Source organism: Salmo salar, chromosome 28 (assembly GCF_965601325.2).
Source record: "Salmo salar chromosome 28, fSalSal1, whole genome shotgun sequence".
In the NCBI taxonomy this organism is placed as follows: domain Eukaryota; kingdom Metazoa; phylum Chordata; class Actinopteri; order Salmoniformes; family Salmonidae; genus Salmo; species Salmo salar.
This window is the reverse complement of record NC_138318.1, coordinates 34,311,513-34,333,219: the sequence shown is the minus strand read 5'-3', so window position 1 is coordinate 34,333,219 and position 21,707 is coordinate 34,311,513. Positions and strand designations below refer to the sequence as shown.

The following is a 21,707-nucleotide window of genomic DNA, read 5'->3' as shown; positions in this document are numbered from 1 at the left end:
CATCAACAAAGTACTGAGTAAAGGGCCAAGTACTTATGTAAATGTAATATTTATTTTTTTACATTAATTATTACTATAAAAACCTGATTTTGTAATGTCACAAAATGTGGAAATGTCAATGGTCTGAATACTTTCCGAAGGCACTGTATGTATGTATGCATACATGTATGTAGTGCCCTGCAAAAGTATTCATCCCACTTGGTGTTTTTCATATTTTGTTGCATTACAACCTGTAATTTAATTGGACTTTTATTTGAATTTCATGTAATGGACAAACACAAAATAGTCAAAATTGGTGAAGTGAAAACAGAAAAGAGGTGCGTGCATATGTATTCACCCCCTTCGCTATGAAGCCCCTAAATAAGATCTGGTGCAGCCAATTACTTTCAGAAGTCACATAATTAGTTAAATAAAGTCTACCTGTGTGTGTATATATATATATTCCTTGGTCTTCATGGTGCCACTTGCTTAGTGGTGTTGCAGACTCTGGGGCCTTTCAGAACAGGTGTGTGTGTGTGTGTGTGTGTGTGTGTGTGTGTGTATATATATATATGAAGACCAAGGAGCTCTCCAAACAGGTCATGGACAAAGTTGTGGAGAAGTACAGATCAGGGTTGGGTTATAAAAAAAATATCTGAAACTTTGAACATCCCAAGGAGCACCATTAAATCCAATCTTAAAAAAATATGGCATCACAACAAACCTGCCAAGAGAGGGCCGCCCACCAAAACTCACAGACCAGGCAAGGAGGGCATTAATCAGAGAGGAAACAAAAAGATAACCCTAAAGGAGCTGCAAATCTCCACAGCGGAGATTGGAGTATCTGTCCATAGGACCTCTAAGCCGTACACTCCAAAGAGCTGGGCTTTACGGAAGAGTGGCCAGATAAATGACATCGCTTAAAGAAAACAATAAGCAAACATGTTTGGTGTTCGCCAAAAGGCATGTGGGATTCTCCCCAAACATATGGAAGAAGGTACTCTGGTCAGATGAGACTAAAATTGAGCTTTTTCGCCATCACAACCCAACACTTCTCATCACCCCGAGAGCACCATCCCCACAGTGAAGCATGGTGGTGGCAGCATCATGCTGTGGGGATGTTTTTCCATCGGCAGGGACTGGGATACTGGTTAGAATTGAAGGAATGATGGACGGCGCTAAATACAGGGAAATTCTTGAGGGAAACCTGTTTCAGTCTTCCAGAGATTTGAGACTGGGATGGAGGTTCACCTTCCAGCAGGACAATGACCCTAAGCATACTGCTAAAGCAACATTTGAGTGGTTTAAGGGAAAACATTTAAATGTCTTGGAATGGCCAAAGCCCAGACTTCAATCCAATTGAGAATTTGTGGTATGACTTAAAGATTGCTGTACACCAACAGACACAAATCCCAGTGTCTAGATGTGCCAAGCTTATTGAGACATACCCCAAGAAACTTGCAGCTGTAATTGCTGCAAAAGGTGGCTCTATAAAGTATTGACTTTGGGGGGGTGAATAGTTATGCACACTCAAGTTTTCCGTTTTTCTGTCTATTAAAATTACATCAGCAATTGATCAGAAATACAGTGTAGACATTGTTAATGTTGTAAATGACTATTGTAGCTGGAAACAGCAGATTTTTTTTATGGAATATCTACATAGGTGTACAGAGGCCCATTGTCAGCAAGGCTATTCCATGTGAGAAATTGCCAAGAAACTAAAGATCTTGTACAACGCCGTGTACTACTCCCTTCACAGAACAGCGCAAACTGTCTCTAACCAGAATAGAAAGAAGAGTGGGAGGCCCACTGCACAACTGAGCAAGAGGACAAGTACATTAGTGTCTAGTTTGAGAAACAGATGCCTCACAAGTCCTCAACTGGCAGCTTCATTAAATAGTACCCGCAAAACACCAGTCTCAACGTCAACAGTGAAGAGGCGACTCCGGGATGCTGGTCTTCTAGGCAGAGTTGCAAAGAAAAAGCCATATCTCAGACTGGCCAATAAAAAAAATAAAGATTAAGATGGACACAGACACTGGACAGAGGAACTCTGCCTAGAAGGCCAGCATCCCACTCTCAAACTAGACACTAATGTACTTGACCTCTTGCTCAGTTGTGCACCGGGGTCTCCCACTCTTTCTATTCAGGTTAGATTAAAAGAAGCAAATAAGCATCAATTAGCCTTTAAAAATGTTAAACTTGGATTAGCTAACACAACGTGCCATTGGAACACAGGAGTGATGGTTGCTGATAATGGGCCTCTGTACGCCTATGTAGATATTCCATAAAAAAAAAAAAAAAGCCGTTTCCAGCTACAATAGTCATTTACAACATTGACAATGTCTACACTGTATTTCTGATCAATTTGATATAATTTTAATGGTCAAAAATGTTTTGCTTTTCTTAAAAAAATAAGGAAATTTCGAAGTGACCCCAAACTTTTGAACGATAATGTATATCAAACAAATTCCCCCCCACAGAGTGGTCATGCTCTCTCTTCAGATGTGGCAGTCTGAATTCCCCTACCTTGGCCTTATTCTAGTGGAGAAAGAAGAAACCTTGGCAGCTTCTGGTCGTAGTAACTCGTTTGAGAGCGCTTTTGTCTCTACATTTAACACAGATAGACAGAGAAGGGGGTTGGCAAAGCCAGGGGAAGAGAGGAGTTTGGTCACACACAAACAGAGAAACGGAGCGGGAAAGAGACAGCAAGGCACATGTAAAGAAGACACCATTTTGTTTGTGGCGGGAATGAGTTTTGTGCTGTAAATGTCACTTATTCCTCTCTTTGGCAAGTTGTAATAATTGGGTCAAATCTAATAGGATTTAAAGGGGGAATTCAAAGATAAATCAGAAATTCTAGACAGGACCAGGTATTGACGAACATATAGACAAGCAGACAGACTAGCGTCTTTCTTTATTCAGCACATAGAAATAACAGACATGTTTTATCCTGCCTCACATATCATGCTTTTTTTCCATTCCCTTTATTTTAATACAAAGACTAAATGTACAAGAAGGCTGAATGAAGTCACAATAACAAATCAACTCCTCTCCCTTTTCGAGGTTGCACAGTTGGTCATTTCATATGTACTGCATATATATATATATATATATATATATTATATATATATATATATATATATATATGTGTCACAATAGCAAGAGTTACAGTACATGTGACAAAAGACTATTTATTACAACGCTCTAAATGGCTATTGATCCAATTCAATTATTGCCATAATTTGCAGTTGTGCTGTTGGCAAATGGATGACTGATGACTCCTTTAAGGGCATCTCACCCATTCATTCACTCCAACGTTTCTGTATATAACTGTGCAGATCAGAATGACCTATTATTTCTGTGATATGGTAATTGCACAACGGTTAGATTGAATGGTTTATAGCTAGCAAACATTTATTCATGTTAGTCACAACTCATCTTCCTATTGTATGCACAGCAAGAGGCACGGTGTAGTCACAATGATGTTTTTGTTGTTAAAAGATGGCATCCAGGCAGCACTGATTGGAGGGGATGAGAACAGAGGCTGTTGCTTTGGCAACATGGTTTCCACACCATGAAATGTAGCACCTTTGTTGTGGGGTGGCCGAGGTGCAGATATCAGCTGTTTCTTCATGCCTGAATGCCTGAACAGTAACCCTACTCAGAGCCTCGCAACTCTTTCTTTCAGGGATGAGGGTTGTTTTCTCCGTTCAGCCTTGTGTATATTTATATTAAAAGACAAAAAAGATGTATTCAGAAATCCACAAGCTTTTGATTATCAGAGTAAAAGTATTTCACACTGCCTGTCGGGTAACACATCTGACATCATAAAACATGACTTTGTGGCTAATAATAAACACAATAATACATGTTTACAGAGAATGGCACAAATAATACAGAGTATTGGGTCTTTAAGGTGCGTTTTGATCAACTGATAATCAATAGATATAATAAATCATATATTTTACTTTATGGTACATTAATGTACAGTACACATTCATGGTCATCCATTTCATTGGGCGGATGCCCCCCAATGAGTTATAATAATGAGAAGGGGAAAAAAAATAACATTTACATTTAAGTTATTTCACTACATGTGATACATACGCCTCTCATTTGAAGAGGAACGTTAGACATCAGAAGAACCTCACAGTCTATAAAGTAAAGTTATTGTCTGACGGATAAGAAGACCCAGTATAGTTTTAACTTGACATTTTTTTGATCAATCATTATCATCTTTACATGACTAAAACAGTCCCCTTCGGATTACCATTTTGATTTACAATGATAATATAAATCCTTCAACCTGGTGTAGAATGTTAAAGATTTTATTTTAAATAATTTGTAATATTTTATTATATATGTTTACAGAGGAATAAATCCCCATTTAATAGAAAAGACATATACATGCATGAAAGACAAGCAAAAGATTATCCTAATTTTCATCCTCAGACAAAGTCCATCATTCCAATGATTTGGATGGTGTCAGTCCTGGTGTCAGGATGGTGTCAGTATGGTGTCAGTCCATTAGCGGTGGGTACTGGTTCCACCAGTGCTTGGCCTGGGAACTTCCCAGTAGTGTGAAAGTGCCAGGTGAGAGAGGCAGGAAGGAAAGGAGGATAGACAAGTCTTTCCCTTGGTGGAATTGGGGGGGGTGGAGAGGATAGACTGGTAAGCGCCGGAGGAGTGTTGTGGTGGGTTAGAGAGAGGAGGGGAGGGGTGAGGGTTAGAGTGACTGGTGAGGAGGGCAGATGATGAGGGATTGCAGAGGTGCCTGGCAGTCAGTAAGTCAGTCTTATTGCAGCAGCAGCAAGCCGAGTCTGTGTCTGTCTGTCCCTTCTCACACTGTTGAAATCAATTTCGGAACTGTTCCCCCTTCGGAACTGTGGAACAAAGAGAAGGAGAAGCTTCCAGGTATATACAGTATATAGGCACTCAGAGAAACAACAGTGGAGCAACACAACCACAGCCAAATAATACACTTGGCCAATCTACAGGCATTTAGTTTGGCCAATTCTGGCGCTGGGTCCCATGTTGCTGCCTCCGTCTGAACATTCCCTTCATCCATTCACGATAAGTATTTGAATAATAGTATTTCATACAGTTAAGATAACCTTTCCCTCAGATATACAAGGAGAAGACAGTAAAATGCTAACTTCATGTCTTCAATCTCATTTCTCTGATATGCTACAACAAATTAACTGACAGCCTTTCACATTCAACGTTTACTTCAGACCTGAGTTCAAATAGCATAGAAAACACATATTATATGGACCCGGGTCTAGTATACTGTAGCCTATATACATGGACACAGAGCACGGTGTGGGCAGCAGCGCAGAAGGGATAGTAACAATACTACGGAGGGTCAGTAGCTAGGAGGGGAGTGTTCAAGCCTGGGGCTTTTCCCTGAAATCAAAATTATAATAGCCTAAATGAAACTTAACGATAAAAGCAAAAAGCAAGCTAAAGCAACAAATATGTTTCAAAGTAATAGGTTAAAACACTGAGGGAAAATATTTATTTGACCCACTAGGAATGGCATAAGGATAGATGATTCCCATTGGTCAAACATGGGTTGAGGTGAACCAACATTTGGGTTTTTGGGCAAACCAATCTTTCTGTCCCACATGATATCACATAATCATGATAATATCATAGCTAGGTCTCGTCATCAAATAAATACATTTTAAAAAATCAGGGGGAAAAAAACGTAAACACACCAAAAATAAACCATTAAAATTATATGGCAATTAACACAACAAAAACCTGATATGACCTTGTTTGTAGTTCGATAGTTTATGTTGGAAAGTTGGAGTTCCTATCAGGGGAATACTTAACCTGTTGGGTCTAGGGGGCAGCATTTGCACGTCTGGATAAAAAAAATGTACCCGATTTAATCTGGTTACTAATCCTACCCAGTAACTAGAATATGCATATACTTATTATATATGGATAGAAAACACTCTAAAGTTTCCAAAACTGTTTGAATGGTGTCTGTGAGTATAACAGAACTCATTTGGCAGGCAAAACCCTGAGACATTTTCTGACAGGAAGTGGATACCTGATGTGTTGTATTGACTTTAAACCTATCCCATTGAAAAACACAGGGGTTTAGGAATATTTTGGCACTTCCTATTGCTTCCACTAGATGTCACCAGCCTTTACAAAGTGTTTTGAGTCTTCTGGAGGGAGATCTGACCGAACAAGAGCCATGGAACGGTGATGTCCCATTAGACACCTGGCGCGCTAGTTCATGTTGGGTACCCTCGTTCCAATACGTTATAAAAGAGTATGCATTCGTCCACCTTGAATATTATTCATGTTCTGGTTAAAAAAGGCCCTAATGATTTATGCTATACAACGTTTGACATGTTTGAACGAACGGAAATATATTTTTTCCCCTCGTTCATGACGAGAAGTCCGGCTGGCTTACATCATGTGCTAACGAGACGGAGATTTTTGGACATAAATGATGAGCTTTTTTGAACAAAACTACATTCGTTATGGACCTGTGATACCTGGAAGTGACATCTGATGAAGAGAATCAAAGGTAATGGATTATTTACATAGTATTTTCGATTTTAGATCTCCCCAACATGACGTCTAGTCTGTATCGCAACGCGTATTTTTCTGGGCGCAGTGCTCAGATTATTGCAAAGTGTGATTTCCCAGTAAGGTTATTTTTAAATCTGGCAAGTTGATTGCGTTCAAGAGATGTAAATCTATAATTCTTTAAATGACAATATAATATTTTACCAATGTTTTCTAATTTTAATTATTTAATTTCTGACGCTGACTTGACTGCCGGTTATTGGAGGGAAACGATTTCCTCAACATCAATGCCATAGTAAAACGCTGTTTTTGTATATAAATATGAACTTGATAGAACTAAAAATGCATGCATTGTCTAACATAATGTCCTAGGAGTGTCATCTGATGGAGATTGTAAAAGGTTAGTGCATCATTTTAGCTGGTTTTATGGTTTTGGTGACCCTGTCTTTGACTTGACAAAACATTACACACAACTCTTGTAAATGTACTGTCCTAACATACTCTAAATTTATGCTTTCGCCGTAAAACCTTTTTGAAATCGTAAAACGTGGTTAGATTAAGGAGATGTTTATCTTTCAAATGGTGTAACATAGTTGTATTTTTGAAAAATTTGAATTTTGACATTTATTTGGATTCAAATTTGCCGCTCTTGAAATGCACCTGCTGTTGATGGAGTGCACCACGGGTGGCACGCTAGCGTCCCACCTAGCCCCAAGAGGTTAACCTGTTAGGGCTAGGGGGCAGTATTTGCACGGCTGGATAAAAAAATGTACCCGATTTAATCTGGTTACTAATCCTACCCAGTAACTAGAATATGCATATACTTATTATATATGGATAGAAAACACCCTAAAGTTTCTAAAACTGTTTGAATGGTGTCTGTGAGTATAACAGAACTCATTTGGCAGGCAAAACCCTGAGACAGATTCTGACAGGAAGTGGATACCTGATGTGTTGTATTACCTTTAAACCTATGCCATTGAAAAACACAGGGGCTGAGGAATATTTTGGCACTTCCTATTGCTTCCACTAGATGTCACCAGCCTTTACAAAGTGTTTTGAGTCTTCTGGAGGGAGATCTGACCGAACAAGAGCCATGGAACGATGATGGCCCATTAGACACCTGGCGCGCGAGTTCATGTTGGGTACCCTCGTTCCAATACGTTATAAAAGAGAATGCATTCATCCACCTTGAATATTATTCATGTTCTGGTTAAAAAAGGCCCTAATGATTTATGCTATACAACGTTTGACATGTTTGAACGAACGTAAATATATTTTTTCCCCTCGTTCATGAAGTGAAGTCCGGCGGGCTTAGATCATGTGCTAACAAGACGGAGATTTTTGGACATAAATGATGAGCTTTTTTGAACAAAACTACATTCGTTATGGACCTGTGATACCTGGAAGTGACATCTGATGAAGAGAATCAAAGGTAATGGATTATTTACATAGTATTTTCGATTTTAGATCTCCCCAACATGGCGGCTAGTCTGTATCGCAACGCGTATTTTTCTGGGCGCAGTGCTCAGATTATTGCAAAGTGTGATTTCCCAGTAAGGTTATTTTTAAATCTGGCAAGTTGATTGCGTTCAAGAGATGTAAATCTATAATTCTTTAAATGACAATATAATATTTTACCAATGTTTTCTAATTTTAATTATTTAATTTGTGGTGCTGACTTGAATGCCGGTTATTGGAGGGAAACGATTTCCTGAACATCAACGCCACAGTAAAACGCTGTTTTTGGATATAAATATGAACTTGATAGAACTAAAAATGCATGCATTGTCTAACACAATGTCCTAGGAGTGTCATCTGTTGGAGATTGTAAAAGGTTAGTGCATAATTTTAGCTGATTTTATGGTTTTGGTGACGCCTGTCTTTGAATTGGCACAACATTACACACAACTCTTGTAAATGTACTGTCCTAACATACTCTAAATTTATGCTTTCGCCATAAAACCTTTTTGAAATCGTAAAACGTGGTTAGATTAAGGAGATGTTTATCTTTCAAAGGGTGTAAAATAGTTGTATGTTTGAAAAATTTGAATTTTGACATTTATTTGGATTCAAATTTGCCGCTCTTGAAATGCACCTGCTGTTGATGGAGTGCACCACGGGTGGGACGCTTGCGTCCCACCTAGCCCATAGAGGTTAAGGATGCTAATTACTTGTAGTGTCTAACCATTGGTCCATGAAATCATATCCAGTCTATCTAGTCTAGTGCCACCCGGCCAAACCTTATCAATTCACTATCACAACCGAGTATTTTTATTTATAGAGAGAGGAAAAAAAGAAAAGTGTGCCTTACCTCGTTGGAAAACGTTGCTCATACTGTTCAAGTCCTTGCTGTGGAGACAAAGAAAAAACACTTTTCAGTCATCGGCACTTTTGTGTCACACTAGAAAGTTGAGAACACATGATAACAGTATTGCTTGATTGGCAATCCAAAACTGTATCAATTGAATTACTGGAGATATTGTCAGTAGTAGTTTGTGGTCGTATCTGGCTTAGATTCAGCTTCAGAGTGTTTAATAGTCACATGTACAGGGTTGCAGGTGTGATTGCAGGGTACAGTGAAAATCTTAGGCACCGAGCCCCAACATGCAGGACTAGTGAAATAAAACAAGGAAAATGTAAAAAAAAAAAAATATATATATATATATATATATATATATATATATATATATATATATATATATATATATATATATATAAAAACAGCAGTATATACACAACTGTAGTAGTAATAATTAAATACTAAAATGCCCATTGGGGTGGTTGAGGGGTAATTGGTATTTTATTAGGATCCCCATTAGCTGTTACGAAAGTAGCAGCTACTCTTCCTGGGGTCCACACAGTACATGAAACATGACATAATACAGAACATTAACAGACAAGAACAACTCAGGGACCGAACTACATTAATCTAAAAATGGCACACATAGCCACACAACTATATATACACACACACACACAAAATATCTAGGTCAAATAGTGGCGAGGCGTTGTGACGTGAGACATTGTTTTATCTGGGGTTTTTTAAAACCAGATTTGCTGTTGATTTGAGTAATATGGAATTTGTAATATGGAAGGGAGTTCCATGCAATAATTGCTCTATATAATACTGGACTGTGAAAAGACCCCTGGTGGCATGTCTGGTGGGGTAAGTGTGTGTATGTGTCAGAGCTGTGTGCAAACAATTTAGATGGCCGTCCTCTAATATTCAACACGTTCCTTATAAAAAGAAAAAGTGAGGCAGTCAGTCTCTCCTTAACTCTTAGTCAAGATGGCTCACTGTTCGTTGTTGGCATTTCCTTCCAAAGTTTGCTCACTTTACCAATGAAATAATCATAACAATGTGTTGGCAACATCAAAATGTTTTGTGATGAATAAGCCAATGAAAGATGGAGTTGAATGTGTCTTTCTGCCTATAATTTCATTTAAAGTACTCCAAAGTCCTTTATATCATTGATATTGGCTTCATAATACAGTTTTCTTTTTTATGTTGAGTTAGGTCACATCATTTCTCAATTTGCAGTAAGTCAGCCAGTCAGATGTACAGCCAGACTTATTAGCCACTCCTTTTGCCCCATCTCTTTCAACCATACAGTTTTTCAGTTCCTCATCATCCATGGAGTCATAACAGTTCTGTCAGTTTCTTACCACATGTATGTATATCAATAATTGGAAGAAGCAATTCCCTAAATGCATCAAGTGCAACGTCTGGATGCTCGTCATTAATCACATCAGCCGAACAGATAGTTTAAACATCATCCATATAAGTCACAGCAAAATATTTTGTATGCTCTCTTACAAACTATTTTATGCCCAGCTTTTGGAACTTTGGCTTTCCTGGATATGGATATATATATATTTTACAATGATGGCCTACCAAAAGGCAAAAGGCCTCCTGCGGGGACGGGGGCCTGGGATTAAAAATAAAATAAAAATATAGGACAGAACACACATCACAACAAGAGAGACACAACACTACATAAAAAGAGACCCACTGGTTACAGTGAGAAGCTTCCTCTTGAGTGGATAGCTTGATGAAAACTAGTCATCTACCACGGTGGGGGGGGGGGGGGGGATAACCACAGGGGGAGCAGCGGTCAGACTAAATGACCACAGGGGGAGCAGCGGTCAGACTAAATGACCACAGGGGGAGCAGCAGTCAGACTAAATGACCACAGGGGGAGCAGCAGTCAGACTAAATGACCACAGGGGGAGCAGCAGTCAGACTAAATGACCACAGGGGGAGCAGCGGTCAGACTAAATGACCACAGGGGGAGCAGCGGTCAGACTAAATGACCACAGGGGGAGCAGCGGTCAGACTAAATGACCACAGGGGGAGCAGCGGTCAGACTAAATGACCACAGGGGGAGCAGCAGTCAGACTAAATGACCACAGGGGGAGCAGCAGTCAGACTAAATGACCACAGGGGGAGCAGCAGTCAGACTAAATGACCACAGGGGGAGCAGCAGACTAAATGACCACAGGGGGAGCAGCAGACTAAATGACCACAGGGGGAGCAGCAGTGAGACTAAATGACCACAGGGGGAGCAGCAGTGAGACTAAATGACCACAGGGGGAGCAGCAGTCAGACTAAATGACCATAGGGGGAGCAGCAGCCAGACTAAATTGCCATTTAGTCTGACTGCTTGGCACTTACAATGCCATGAGTAAAAAATTCTATCAAATCAAATTAACCGCCCTTAACCAACAATGCAGTTTTATGCCAAGAGCCGTGGGTTAGATTCCTGCTGGGGCCACTTAAGAAAAATGTATGCACACATGACTATAAGTCGCTTTGGATAAAAGTGTCTGCTAAATTGCAGTTTTATTGATACCTTAATAGAAAGTTACTCAAGTAAAAGTCACCCAGTAAAATACTACATAAGTACAAAAGTATTTGGTTTTAAATATACTTAAGTATCAAAAGTGAATGTATAAATCATTTAAAATTCCTTATATTAAGCAAAGCAGACGGCAACATGTTCTTGTTTTTAAATGTACGGATAGCCAGGGTCACACTCCAACACTCAGACATTATTTACAAAAGATGCATTGGTGTTTAGTGAGTCCACCAGATCAGATGCATAAGGGAGGACCACGTGTTCTTTTGATAAGGGCTTGAATTTGACAATTTTCCTTTCCTATTAAGCATTCAAAATGTAACGAGTACTTTTGCTTGTCAGGGAAAATGTACAGCATAAAAAGCAGGAATGTAGTGAAGTAAAAGTACAAGTTCTCAAAAATATAAATAGTATAGTAACGTACAGATACCCCCAAAAAACACTTAAGTAGTACTTTAAAGTATTTTTACTTAAGTACTTCACACCACTGCTAAATTGCTTATATAATTATTATATGATCAGTCATTGAAGTGTTGATGTTTGCCAAACCAATATGAGCCAGTAGAGGGAGCCAGCTGAACACAGCAGAACAACCATTGCCTTTAGTCAGAGTGACACAGCTGTATAAAACTAGCATAACTGTCTATTCTAACTAAAAAAAAATTATATCCCTGGAATAATCTGAAGGGGAAAACAAGACCAAGAAGTTGTTATGTGACTATCTGAGCAATTAGAGACTATTATCATGCCCACATACAGTACCTCTCCACCTCCCGCCTCCTCCTACCCAAGCCCTCCCTGTAAAGGGTTGTGTTAAAAGGGTTTTGGTGTTACATAATGCAACACAGCCCCCGCTCTCGCCTCAGCGACAATGAATGTGTGTGCGGGTCTCCAGTCAGCTGGGCTAGTCCTGTAATCAACAGTCTCCAGTCAGCTGGGCTAGTCCTGTTATCACCAGTCTCCAGTCAGCTGGGCTAGTCCTGTTATCACCAGTCTCCAGTCAGCTGGGCTAGTCCTGTTATCACCAGTCTCCAGTCAGCTGGGCTAGTCCTGTAATCAACAGTCTCCAGTCAGCTGGGCTAGTCCTGTTATCAACAGTCTCCAGTCAGCTGGGCTAGTCCTGTTATCAACAGTCTCCAGTCAGCTGGGCTAGTCCTGTTATCAACAGTCTCCAGTCAGCTGGGCTAGTCCTGTTATCAACATTCTCCAGTCAGCTGGGCTAGTCCTGTTATCAACAGTCTCCAGTCAGCTGGGCTAGTCCTGTTATCAGCAGTCTCCAGTCACAATCACTTTCCTCAGGTGCAGAAGCAGCCGAGCGGCAAGAAGCCTTCTCTAATCTGGGCTCTGTCGTCTCTGTGTGGCCCGTCACAAAACACAGACGCACACACACTCAGACAAACACACAGACACTCACACAAACAGACAGACAGACACTCAGTCAGACAGACAGACAGACAGACAGACAGACAGACAGACAGACAGACAGACAGACAGACAGACAGACAGACAGACAGACAGACAGACAGACAGACAGACAGACAGACAGACAGACACTCAGTCAGACAGACAGACAGACACTCAGTCAGACAGACAGACAGTCAGTCAGACAGACAGACAGACACTCAGTCAGACAGACAGACAGACACTCAGTCAGACAGACAGACAGACAGACACTCAGTCAGACAGACAGACAGACAGACACTCAGTCAGACAGACAGACAGACAGACACTCAGTCAGTCAGTCAGTCAGTCAGTCAGACAGACACTCAGTCAGACACAGACAGACAGACAGACAGACAGACAGACAGACAGACAGACAGACAGACAGACAGACAGACAGACACTCAGTCAGACAGACAGACACTCAGTCAGACAGACAGACACTCAGTCAGACAGACAGACACTCAGTCAGACAGACAGACACTCAGTCAGACAGACACTCAGTCAGACAGACACTCAGTCAGACAGACACTCAGTCAGACAGACACTCAGACAGACACTCAGACAGACACTCAGACAGACATTCAGACACTGAGTGTCTGAGGCAGACGGGAACTGATCCCCCGTTTATGTAAGTTAATGGGCCAGAACGTTGTGGGAAAGCTGTGCCACCGGGGACCTAAACACACAGCCTGTCACACTGATGGTTTACTGCACAAGGCACCTAAGTCACTTGTGTTGATTGATTCCTCCTGTATATGAGGGCATAGCTAAGTGCTCTCGACTGGTGTATGTACAGTGTGTATGTGATCCTTTTAGGTGCAGTTAGTAAAGTAATGAAAAGAAAATACCTCCACACTTTAAATGCTTTCAAAGTTTCATGGTTTGTGCATATAAACCTCCTGTGTGAACATGTGTGTAAACATGTGTGTTTGTGTGTGAATTGAGAATGCCTCAAATTAAAATGTAATTTTTGATTTGAAGTAGTAAACAGGATACAGAAATCGCAATTTGAAATTTGAATGAAAGGAAATAGAATTGAATGAATTGAAATGTATTGAAATTCTACTGCCTGTTCCATTCTATAATAGGTGAAGTCTGTACAAATATACATCTTGTCGTTATGTACATTCAATATTTTCAGGACAAACTCTTAAAATGAATGATCAAGGAAAACAAAAAACTGTATGGAAATAAGTTACTATATAACATCTGAAATGTTATTCAATATGGAGAAAAATGCTAGATTTCCCAGAATGCATTAGTTTATCCTTCAAGTTGACCCTGAGACCTTTAAAAATAAACCAAACAAATGAAATGGTTGGTGGAAATATAATTAGCTATTCTAAGCACTAAGGTTAAACGAGTAAGTATATGAACAATGTTTCCAGAGAAAAGTGATATATTCTTTGGTATTTACAAGTGTGACCTGTCAGATTCAATGAAACTCTCATGTTCTATGACTGAGTGGAATTTATTTGAATTCCACTGAATTAAATTCTACTTCCTGTTACTCAAACTCTAATTCAAATTCTACATCCTGTGGAGTGTGACCAATTCAATTTGAATTTCAATTCATGAGTTGAATGGGAGTCAATTCTGAGTTGAGCACAACCCTGGTATCTACGCGTGTGTGTTTGTGTGTGTAGTTGTTGTTGTTGACCTGTGAGAAGCCCGGCCCTGCCACGCTATATGGCCGTTGTTGCCGTCTGCTGCTGTTTGCCATGGCTGCGCTCTGCATGCTCTGTGCCAGCAGGCGAGATGACATGCCGTAGTCTGGTGGAGGGACACCTGCCATGTCCTCTCTCTCCAACAGGTTCCCCGTGCTGCTGCTCTTACCATGGTGGAGACTGGTGACAGACACAGTCAGTTAGTTACACAGGGACTGAAATGAAAAACTGTGATTAGCTGAATAGTCAGACAGTGGAAACTGGAGCCATGACATAGGCCTAGATTCAATACGTATCGCGGAAGAGCCGTGCTGTAGCACGACTGAAATTTAAAGGCAATGTTTCCGCATTTACAGACTGCATTCATAGTAAACGCTGCAAATGTCAGCTCAATCTGAAATTACCTTTACATTTCAAAAGCGCTATAACTGGGACCTTCCGCGATATGGATTGGATCTAGCCCATAGTCAACCAGTCACACATTTAAAAAAATATAACAAAATAAAACAAGGCCAGAACTGAAAATAACTGATCTCACTTTGAAAATAAACAAATTAGCTTGAGAGAGAAAGGAGTAATTCTCTGTCTATTGAATAACAGATAAAGACCTGTTTCCTTACAAATACATCACACAATAGTGACAAAAAATGTCAAACGTACTTGTTGACTCGTAGTTTGTTGCCGTCAGTCACGGGGATGACACGTGTGTAGGAGAAAGGGAACCAGCCACGCCTAATGAGGAAACAGTGATTCAACAGATGAATCAGCAACAGTGATTCAACAGATGAATCAGCAACAGTGATTCAACAGATGAATCAGCAACAGTGATTCAACAGATGAATCAGCAACAGTGATTCAACAGATGAATCAGCAACAGTGATTCAACAGATGAATCAGCAACAGTGATTCAACAGATGAATCAGCAACAGTGATTCAACAGATGAATCAGCAGCACCTAGAGTCGGGATGCTTATGACGTCATATTTAAATGTAAAGATTCACACTAATAACTATAATAATATATAGCATTTAGCACACGCTTTTATCCAAAGCAACTTAAAGTTTTCACGTATGGTACATTGCAAGAGTCACGCTCTACCATCTGAGCTACAGATGGTAACTCATAGTGCTATAGACAAAAGGAATGGGATGGAGTTAGGATACTTACATGTTGTTCTTTTCGTTCTCTCCATAGTGCCATCCGTCGCGGGCCTCTGGGACCAACAGAGTGATGACATCTCCCTCAGAGAAGCTGAGCAAGGTGCTGTTGTCCCCCGCTGCATGGGAGAAAACGGCCTGGACACGGGTACGTCCGTTCTTCTCCAGCCCTGCAGCCATGGAGCTAGACCGGGGCAGGGTCCGAGTCTCTGGAACTGAGGAGATTTCATTTTACTTTACATTTTCTAAAACAAAAACAGGGAGTTAGTAGCTGGACGTTTCTACAATGTTTCTCTACAGTTGTACTGTACCTTACTACTGGACATGAGCTTGACTAGATCTATAGGACTTATGACCAAATCTAGGGGTTGCCTTTACACTTCAATCGTGCTGTACCACAGAACTTCTGCAATATAGTCCTTAAGCAGATAACTAAGCCAAACCAGGTCACACAGGGCCTACTGTATATAGTACCTGCTCTGAGTATCTAATGTATTAGTATAACCCAACTCTCCTAAGTGACTTTAAATGCTTCCATTATTCTTAAAGCCTCTGTCCTTCACCTAATTTGAGTCTTTGTTTCTCCTTTTAAATCACCATCCTCTCCCTCCTATTCCCACGTGCTCTGCTCTGCTTTCATTGAGACCACAGTTCTATAAGTGCCAGGTATACACCGTGATAGAAGGAGCGATAAGAGCTATTCAATAGCAGATATGAAGAAAAGAGCCGATATAGCGGGAACAAGAACAACCCCCACTGCACAGCATTCAGCTCCTTCACAGCATGGAGTCAATGGCACATTCTTAAAAAAGGTTACAATCAAGCCGTTCGCTCTCTAAGGTCTCTGTGACAGAGGTGGCATTCATAAAGCACACTAGTGATGTATTCTGTAATATTCTTACTTGACTGCCTATATAGCGGAATACCATTAAGCCCCCATAATGCATTGGTCTTCACAGTACTGTACTATTGCCGATTTTTTACTGTAAATGTACATCAATGTGTTACAGTGTAGCTACTGTACATATGATTATGTTGCCCAACTTTTGAGGGCCTCAAGATGCCCCGACCCGCCACTATCCTGGTCTTCCTTACCCATGGTGGTGTTGCTCTTGGCTGGGGCGTTCTTACGGACAGGCAGGGTGTTGGAGTAGACCTCACTGCCCTGTCTGTGGGGCTGGGAAAGGTGCTGGGAGGAGGCCTGGGCCTGAGCTTGGGCCTGAGCCTGGGCCTGAGCTTGGGCCTGAGCTTGGGCCTGAGCCTGGGCCTGAGCCTGAGCCATCTTCCCTTCCATCCAGTGTTGGTAGTCCTCCCCTCCTCCCCCTCCTGCACCTCCTGCACCTCCGTGGGCCCCTGTCGTTCCATTCATCATGGGCATCCCTCCGTCCACTCCTCCTGGTCCCATTATACGCTGTAGGGAGAGAGGGAGTAAAGTAGGAAGGAAGGAAGGAAGGAAGGAAGGAAGGAAGGAAGGAAGGAAGGAAGGAAGGAAGGAAGGAAGGAAGGAAGGAAGGAAGGAAGGAAGGAAGGAAGGAAGGAAGGAAGGAAGGAAGGAAAGCATGTGTTGATGTGTTAGTTAACATACTCATTAGGCACCATTCTTCCATCACAGAAAAGCATTACATAATGTGAATCTCATCACTACTAACGAGAGGGAGATTATGCTGTTGGAAATGGGCCAGGTTGTGTTGATTAAAAGGTAGACTCAGCAATATGATGTAGAAAGTAAAACAGCAAAGTGGGTCAATTTTTGCAACAACTAAGAGCGTTAAAGTGCGACGCTCAACCACTCTGCTGTTTTGGTCCCGTGGCTACCACATTGGAAAAGTGCACATACTGTGTGACTGTGTGAGAGCAAAGTTGTGCATCTCGTTAAATTTGCAATATCTGCCTTGTTGCCCGTGGCAACGTCATTTAGCTTACTATAAGAGATCAATCAACTGTAACGGAACTACTAAGCAGCACCACTACACAGCCATAAAAATTCCCAACCGTCAGTCTTCAATGTGAATGAACCCAAGTTGTTTGTTGTTGAAAGACACTTTTCAATACACATCATCACAAAACAGAATGATAAAGGACAGTCAGAGATGCTGTGGGATCTGTGTGAAAATCCCGTCCACTTTCAACGTGTTTCTGTGGGATCTGTGTGAAGATCCCGTCCACTTCAATGTGTTTCTTCTCTGAGAATGTTACACAATAAGAATCATCTGCTCTTCCTCCCTCCCTTTAAGGCATCCTTTTTCACTAATTGGTCTTTTGACCAATCAGATCAGCTCTAAAAAAAAAAGATCTGATGTTAAAAGATCTGATATTGGTCAAAATACCAATTAGTGAGAAAAAAATATCAGAATCTGGCTGCCTGTGTAAACACAGCCTTAGAGGCTTCCTCAAAGATGTTACTGCAATTCACACACACGAACGCAGGCACACGCACACAGAAACGCAGGCACACGCACGCAGAAACGCAGGCACACGCACGCAGAAACGCAGGCACACGCACGCAGAAACGCAGGCACACGCACGCAAACGCAGGCACACGCACGCAAACGCAGGCACACGCACGCAAACGCAGGCACACGCACGCAAACGCAGGCACACGCACGCAAACGCAGGCACACGCACGCAAACGCAGGCACACGCACGCAAACGCAGGCACACGCACGCAAACGCAGGCACACGCACGCAAACGCAGGCACACACACGCAAACGCAGGCACACACACGCAAACGCAGGCACACACACGCAAACGCAGGCACACACACGCAAACGCAGGCACACACACGCAAACGCAGGCACACACACGCAAACGCAGACACACACACGCAAACGCAGGCACACACACGCAAACGCAGACACACACACGCAAACGCAGACACACACACACACACACACACACACACACACACACACACACACACGGCACACACAGGCACACACAGGCACACACAGGCACACACACACACGGCACACACAGGCACACAGGCACACACACACAGGCACACACACACAGGCACACACACACAGGCACACACACACAGGCACACACACACAGGCACACACACACAGGCACACACACACAGGCACACAGGCACACACACACAGGCACACAGGCACACACACACAGGCACACACACACACACACACACACACACACACACACACACACACACACACACACACACACGCACCAGAGTGGAAGCAGGGTATGAAACAATCAACAGCCCAACAGACCCAAGTAATCTGTTTCTGTTCCTTCCTAAAGGCATTTCTAATTAGCATGCAGCACTAACGACTTAATTTGCATCAACAAGTGTGTGTGTGTGTGTGTGTGTGTGTGTGTGTGTGTGTGTGTGTGTGTGTGTGTGTGTGTGTGTGTGTGTGTGTGTTGAGCCATCAGGGAGGGTTCTGAGGGGTTCTGTGTTCTAAAGGAGAGGCTCCAAGAGATTCCATAATGGAATCCCAACATCCTGGGGCATCGCTAGGCAACCCTGGGGCATTGCTAGGCAACAGACTAGCTAGTGGTGTTAATTAAGGAACGTCGTTAGAGCCGCAGCCCACAAACCTGCTGCTGGCCTCAACACTCAACAGTACTCCCTCAAACACCGAGGCAACACACCGATACAGAGGCTCATACTGAGAAACGCAGGCACTCTCACACAGCGCTTCAAAGCTTCATAATCAAAAACACAATTAGCGATGACAAACAACGATTGATGCCTGCAGCACCCAATTAACTCAATGTTTCTCCATTAGGGCTGACAAACCATAGCAGCTCTATAGCTTACTATTGGGTCATATTGCAGTAATATGTGTACTATCATAGTGCTAACAACTTTTACTTCACTACATTCCAAAACAAAATCATGTACGTTTTACTCCATACATTGTTCCTGGCACTCAAAAGTACTTATTACATTTTGACAGCAAAATGGTCCAATTCAAGCATTTATGAAGAGAAAATCCCTGGTCATACTACTGTCTCTGATCTGGTGGACTGTGGAAGCCCTGGCTATCTGTAAATAAAAATAAAAAGTAAAATAAAATTGTGCCGTCTGGTTTGCTTAATATATGGAATTTTAAATGATTTATACTTTTATTTGAGCAATTCCATTTACTTTGATACAAAAGTATATTTAAAACTAAATAATTTTAGACTTTTACTCAAGTAGCATTTTACTGGGTGACTTTCACTTTTTTACTTGAGTCATTTGAGTACTTGTTCCACCACTGGTGCTAACATAGCAATATTATAGTAATACCACAGTACCGGTGACCCACCTGTTGGCCCATGAGGGCAGCTAGCTCGGGGGGTACTGGCAGGGGTTTGGCCCCGGGAATGGGGTCAGAGATGAGCAGGTTGCCCTTGGAACCATGGTGGGTGTGGGAGACGGACCCCAGGGTACCCCCTGTAGAGGTCATCTGCTGAGCCAGGAGCATGGCACGGTCAGGCAGCTTGGTAGGGTCAGCACACGCCTGCTGCCATGCTGGGATCTTCTGGGCTAGCAGGTCCTTACCCTGGAGAAGACAGGTAAATAAACACAAAGGGAGAGAGTGGTGAGACACTGTAGTGGGAAGATAGGTGAATATTGAGCTGTTCTGGTGAGAGAGTAACAAGGTGTTCCTTTGAACCTGGTCATTTATATATAAGGAGACATTCTAGGAGAGTATAGGGTTATAACGTTCAGGAGAAACTGTTGAACAAATCCTTATCCTGTGAAAAGGTTCACTACTTGAGAAAATAACTACATTAGCTGAGGTAGTTGAGTCAGCCTAGGTGGGAGAGCGTGGGCTCCTGGAAAGCAAGTGTCAGTGTGTGGGATATCTCCAGCTCAAGTATCACAGAGAGAGAGCGAGAGGGAGCGAGAGAGAGCGAGAGCGAGAGCAAGAGAGAGAATAGCTGACCTCTGTGACTGACCCAAAATTAAGGAAAGCTTTGACTATGTACAGACTCAGTGAGCATAGCCTTGCTATTGAGAGAGGTCGCCGTAGGCATACCTGGCACTCAAGAGAAGACAGACTATGTGCAACACTGCCCACAAAATGAGGTGGAAACTGAGCAGCACTTCCTAAACTTCTGACACATGTATGACCATATTAGAGACACATATTTCCCTCAGATTACACAGACCCAAAAGAATTCCAAAACAAATCCAATTTCAATAAACTCTCATATCTCCTGGGTGAAATACCAGTGTGCCATCACAGCAGCAAGATTTGTGACCTGTTACCACAACAAAAGGTCAACCAGTGAAGAACAAACACCATTGTAAATACAACCCATATTTATTTTTCCATTTGTACTTTATTTGCACATTATTACAACACTGTATATAGACATAATATAACATCTAACATGTCTCTATTCCCATAGAACATTTGTGAATGTAATGTTTACTGTGCATTTTATATTGTTCATTTCACCTTTGTTTATTATCTATTTCACTTGCTTTGGCAATGTAAACATATGTTTCCCATGCCCAAAAATGCCTATTGAATTGAAAGCGAGAGCTTCACCTATTCCCCTCTCTGCAACAGCATCAAACTAAGACATCCTTCTCTCTCAGCTCTGACAGCTCTTCTCTGTGTTGGCCTGGGGAGCTGAAGCAGCCTCATTACCAGTCTAGCAGCCGTTTCACCTCACAGCTGAAGCAGCCTCATTACCAGTCAAGCAGCCGTTTCATCTCACAGCTGAAGCAGCCTCATTACCAGTCAAGCAGCCGTTTCATCTCACAGCTGAAGCAGCCTCATTACCAGTCTAGCAGCCGTTTCATCTCACAGCTGTACACCAGCAGCCTCCCTCCCAGGATTACAGTACTCAAGGCCCGCGACACTATCTGTAGCCTCCAGACCTCTCCACCAGCTCTCTCCCCAGCTATGGGTTTTCTGCTCTGGCTTACCTCTAATCAGTTTTACCCCCACCTCCACCCCCACCTCCACCCACTAAAGCGGTCTGGGTGTAAGACAGGAAGTAATATTCAGCAGGGTTGCCAGGGTTCTTCATAAACGGCACTCCCTTAGAAACAAAACACTTACAAAAAAA

General features: G+C 42.0%; 1 protein-coding gene across 3 annotated transcripts in view; it reads right to left on the bottom strand.

The window, feature by feature from the left end:
• LOC106589900 (BAR/IMD domain-containing adapter protein 2) overlaps nucleotides 1-21,707 on the bottom strand; it is a 140,524-nt gene that overhangs the window by 4,835 nt on the left and 113,982 nt on the right. For 2 of the 3 annotated variants that reach the window (XM_082970577.1, XM_082970579.1), the window contains 6 exons: nucleotides 19,946-20,182; nucleotides 16,760-17,075; nucleotides 15,675-15,879; nucleotides 15,167-15,238; nucleotides 14,500-14,686; nucleotides 8,849-8,886 (listed from right to left, as the gene is read on the bottom strand). In XM_082970577.1, the coding sequence (XP_082826703.1) occupies nucleotides 8,849-8,886; nucleotides 14,500-14,686; nucleotides 15,167-15,238; nucleotides 15,675-15,879; nucleotides 16,760-17,075; nucleotides 19,946-20,182 (1,055 nt within the window). Of the gene's footprint in view, nucleotides 1-2,855; nucleotides 4,866-8,848; nucleotides 8,887-14,499; nucleotides 14,687-15,166; nucleotides 15,239-15,674; nucleotides 15,880-16,759; nucleotides 17,076-19,945; nucleotides 20,183-21,707 lie in introns of those variants that run through there. The other variant, XM_082970578.1, reaches the window with a different exon arrangement.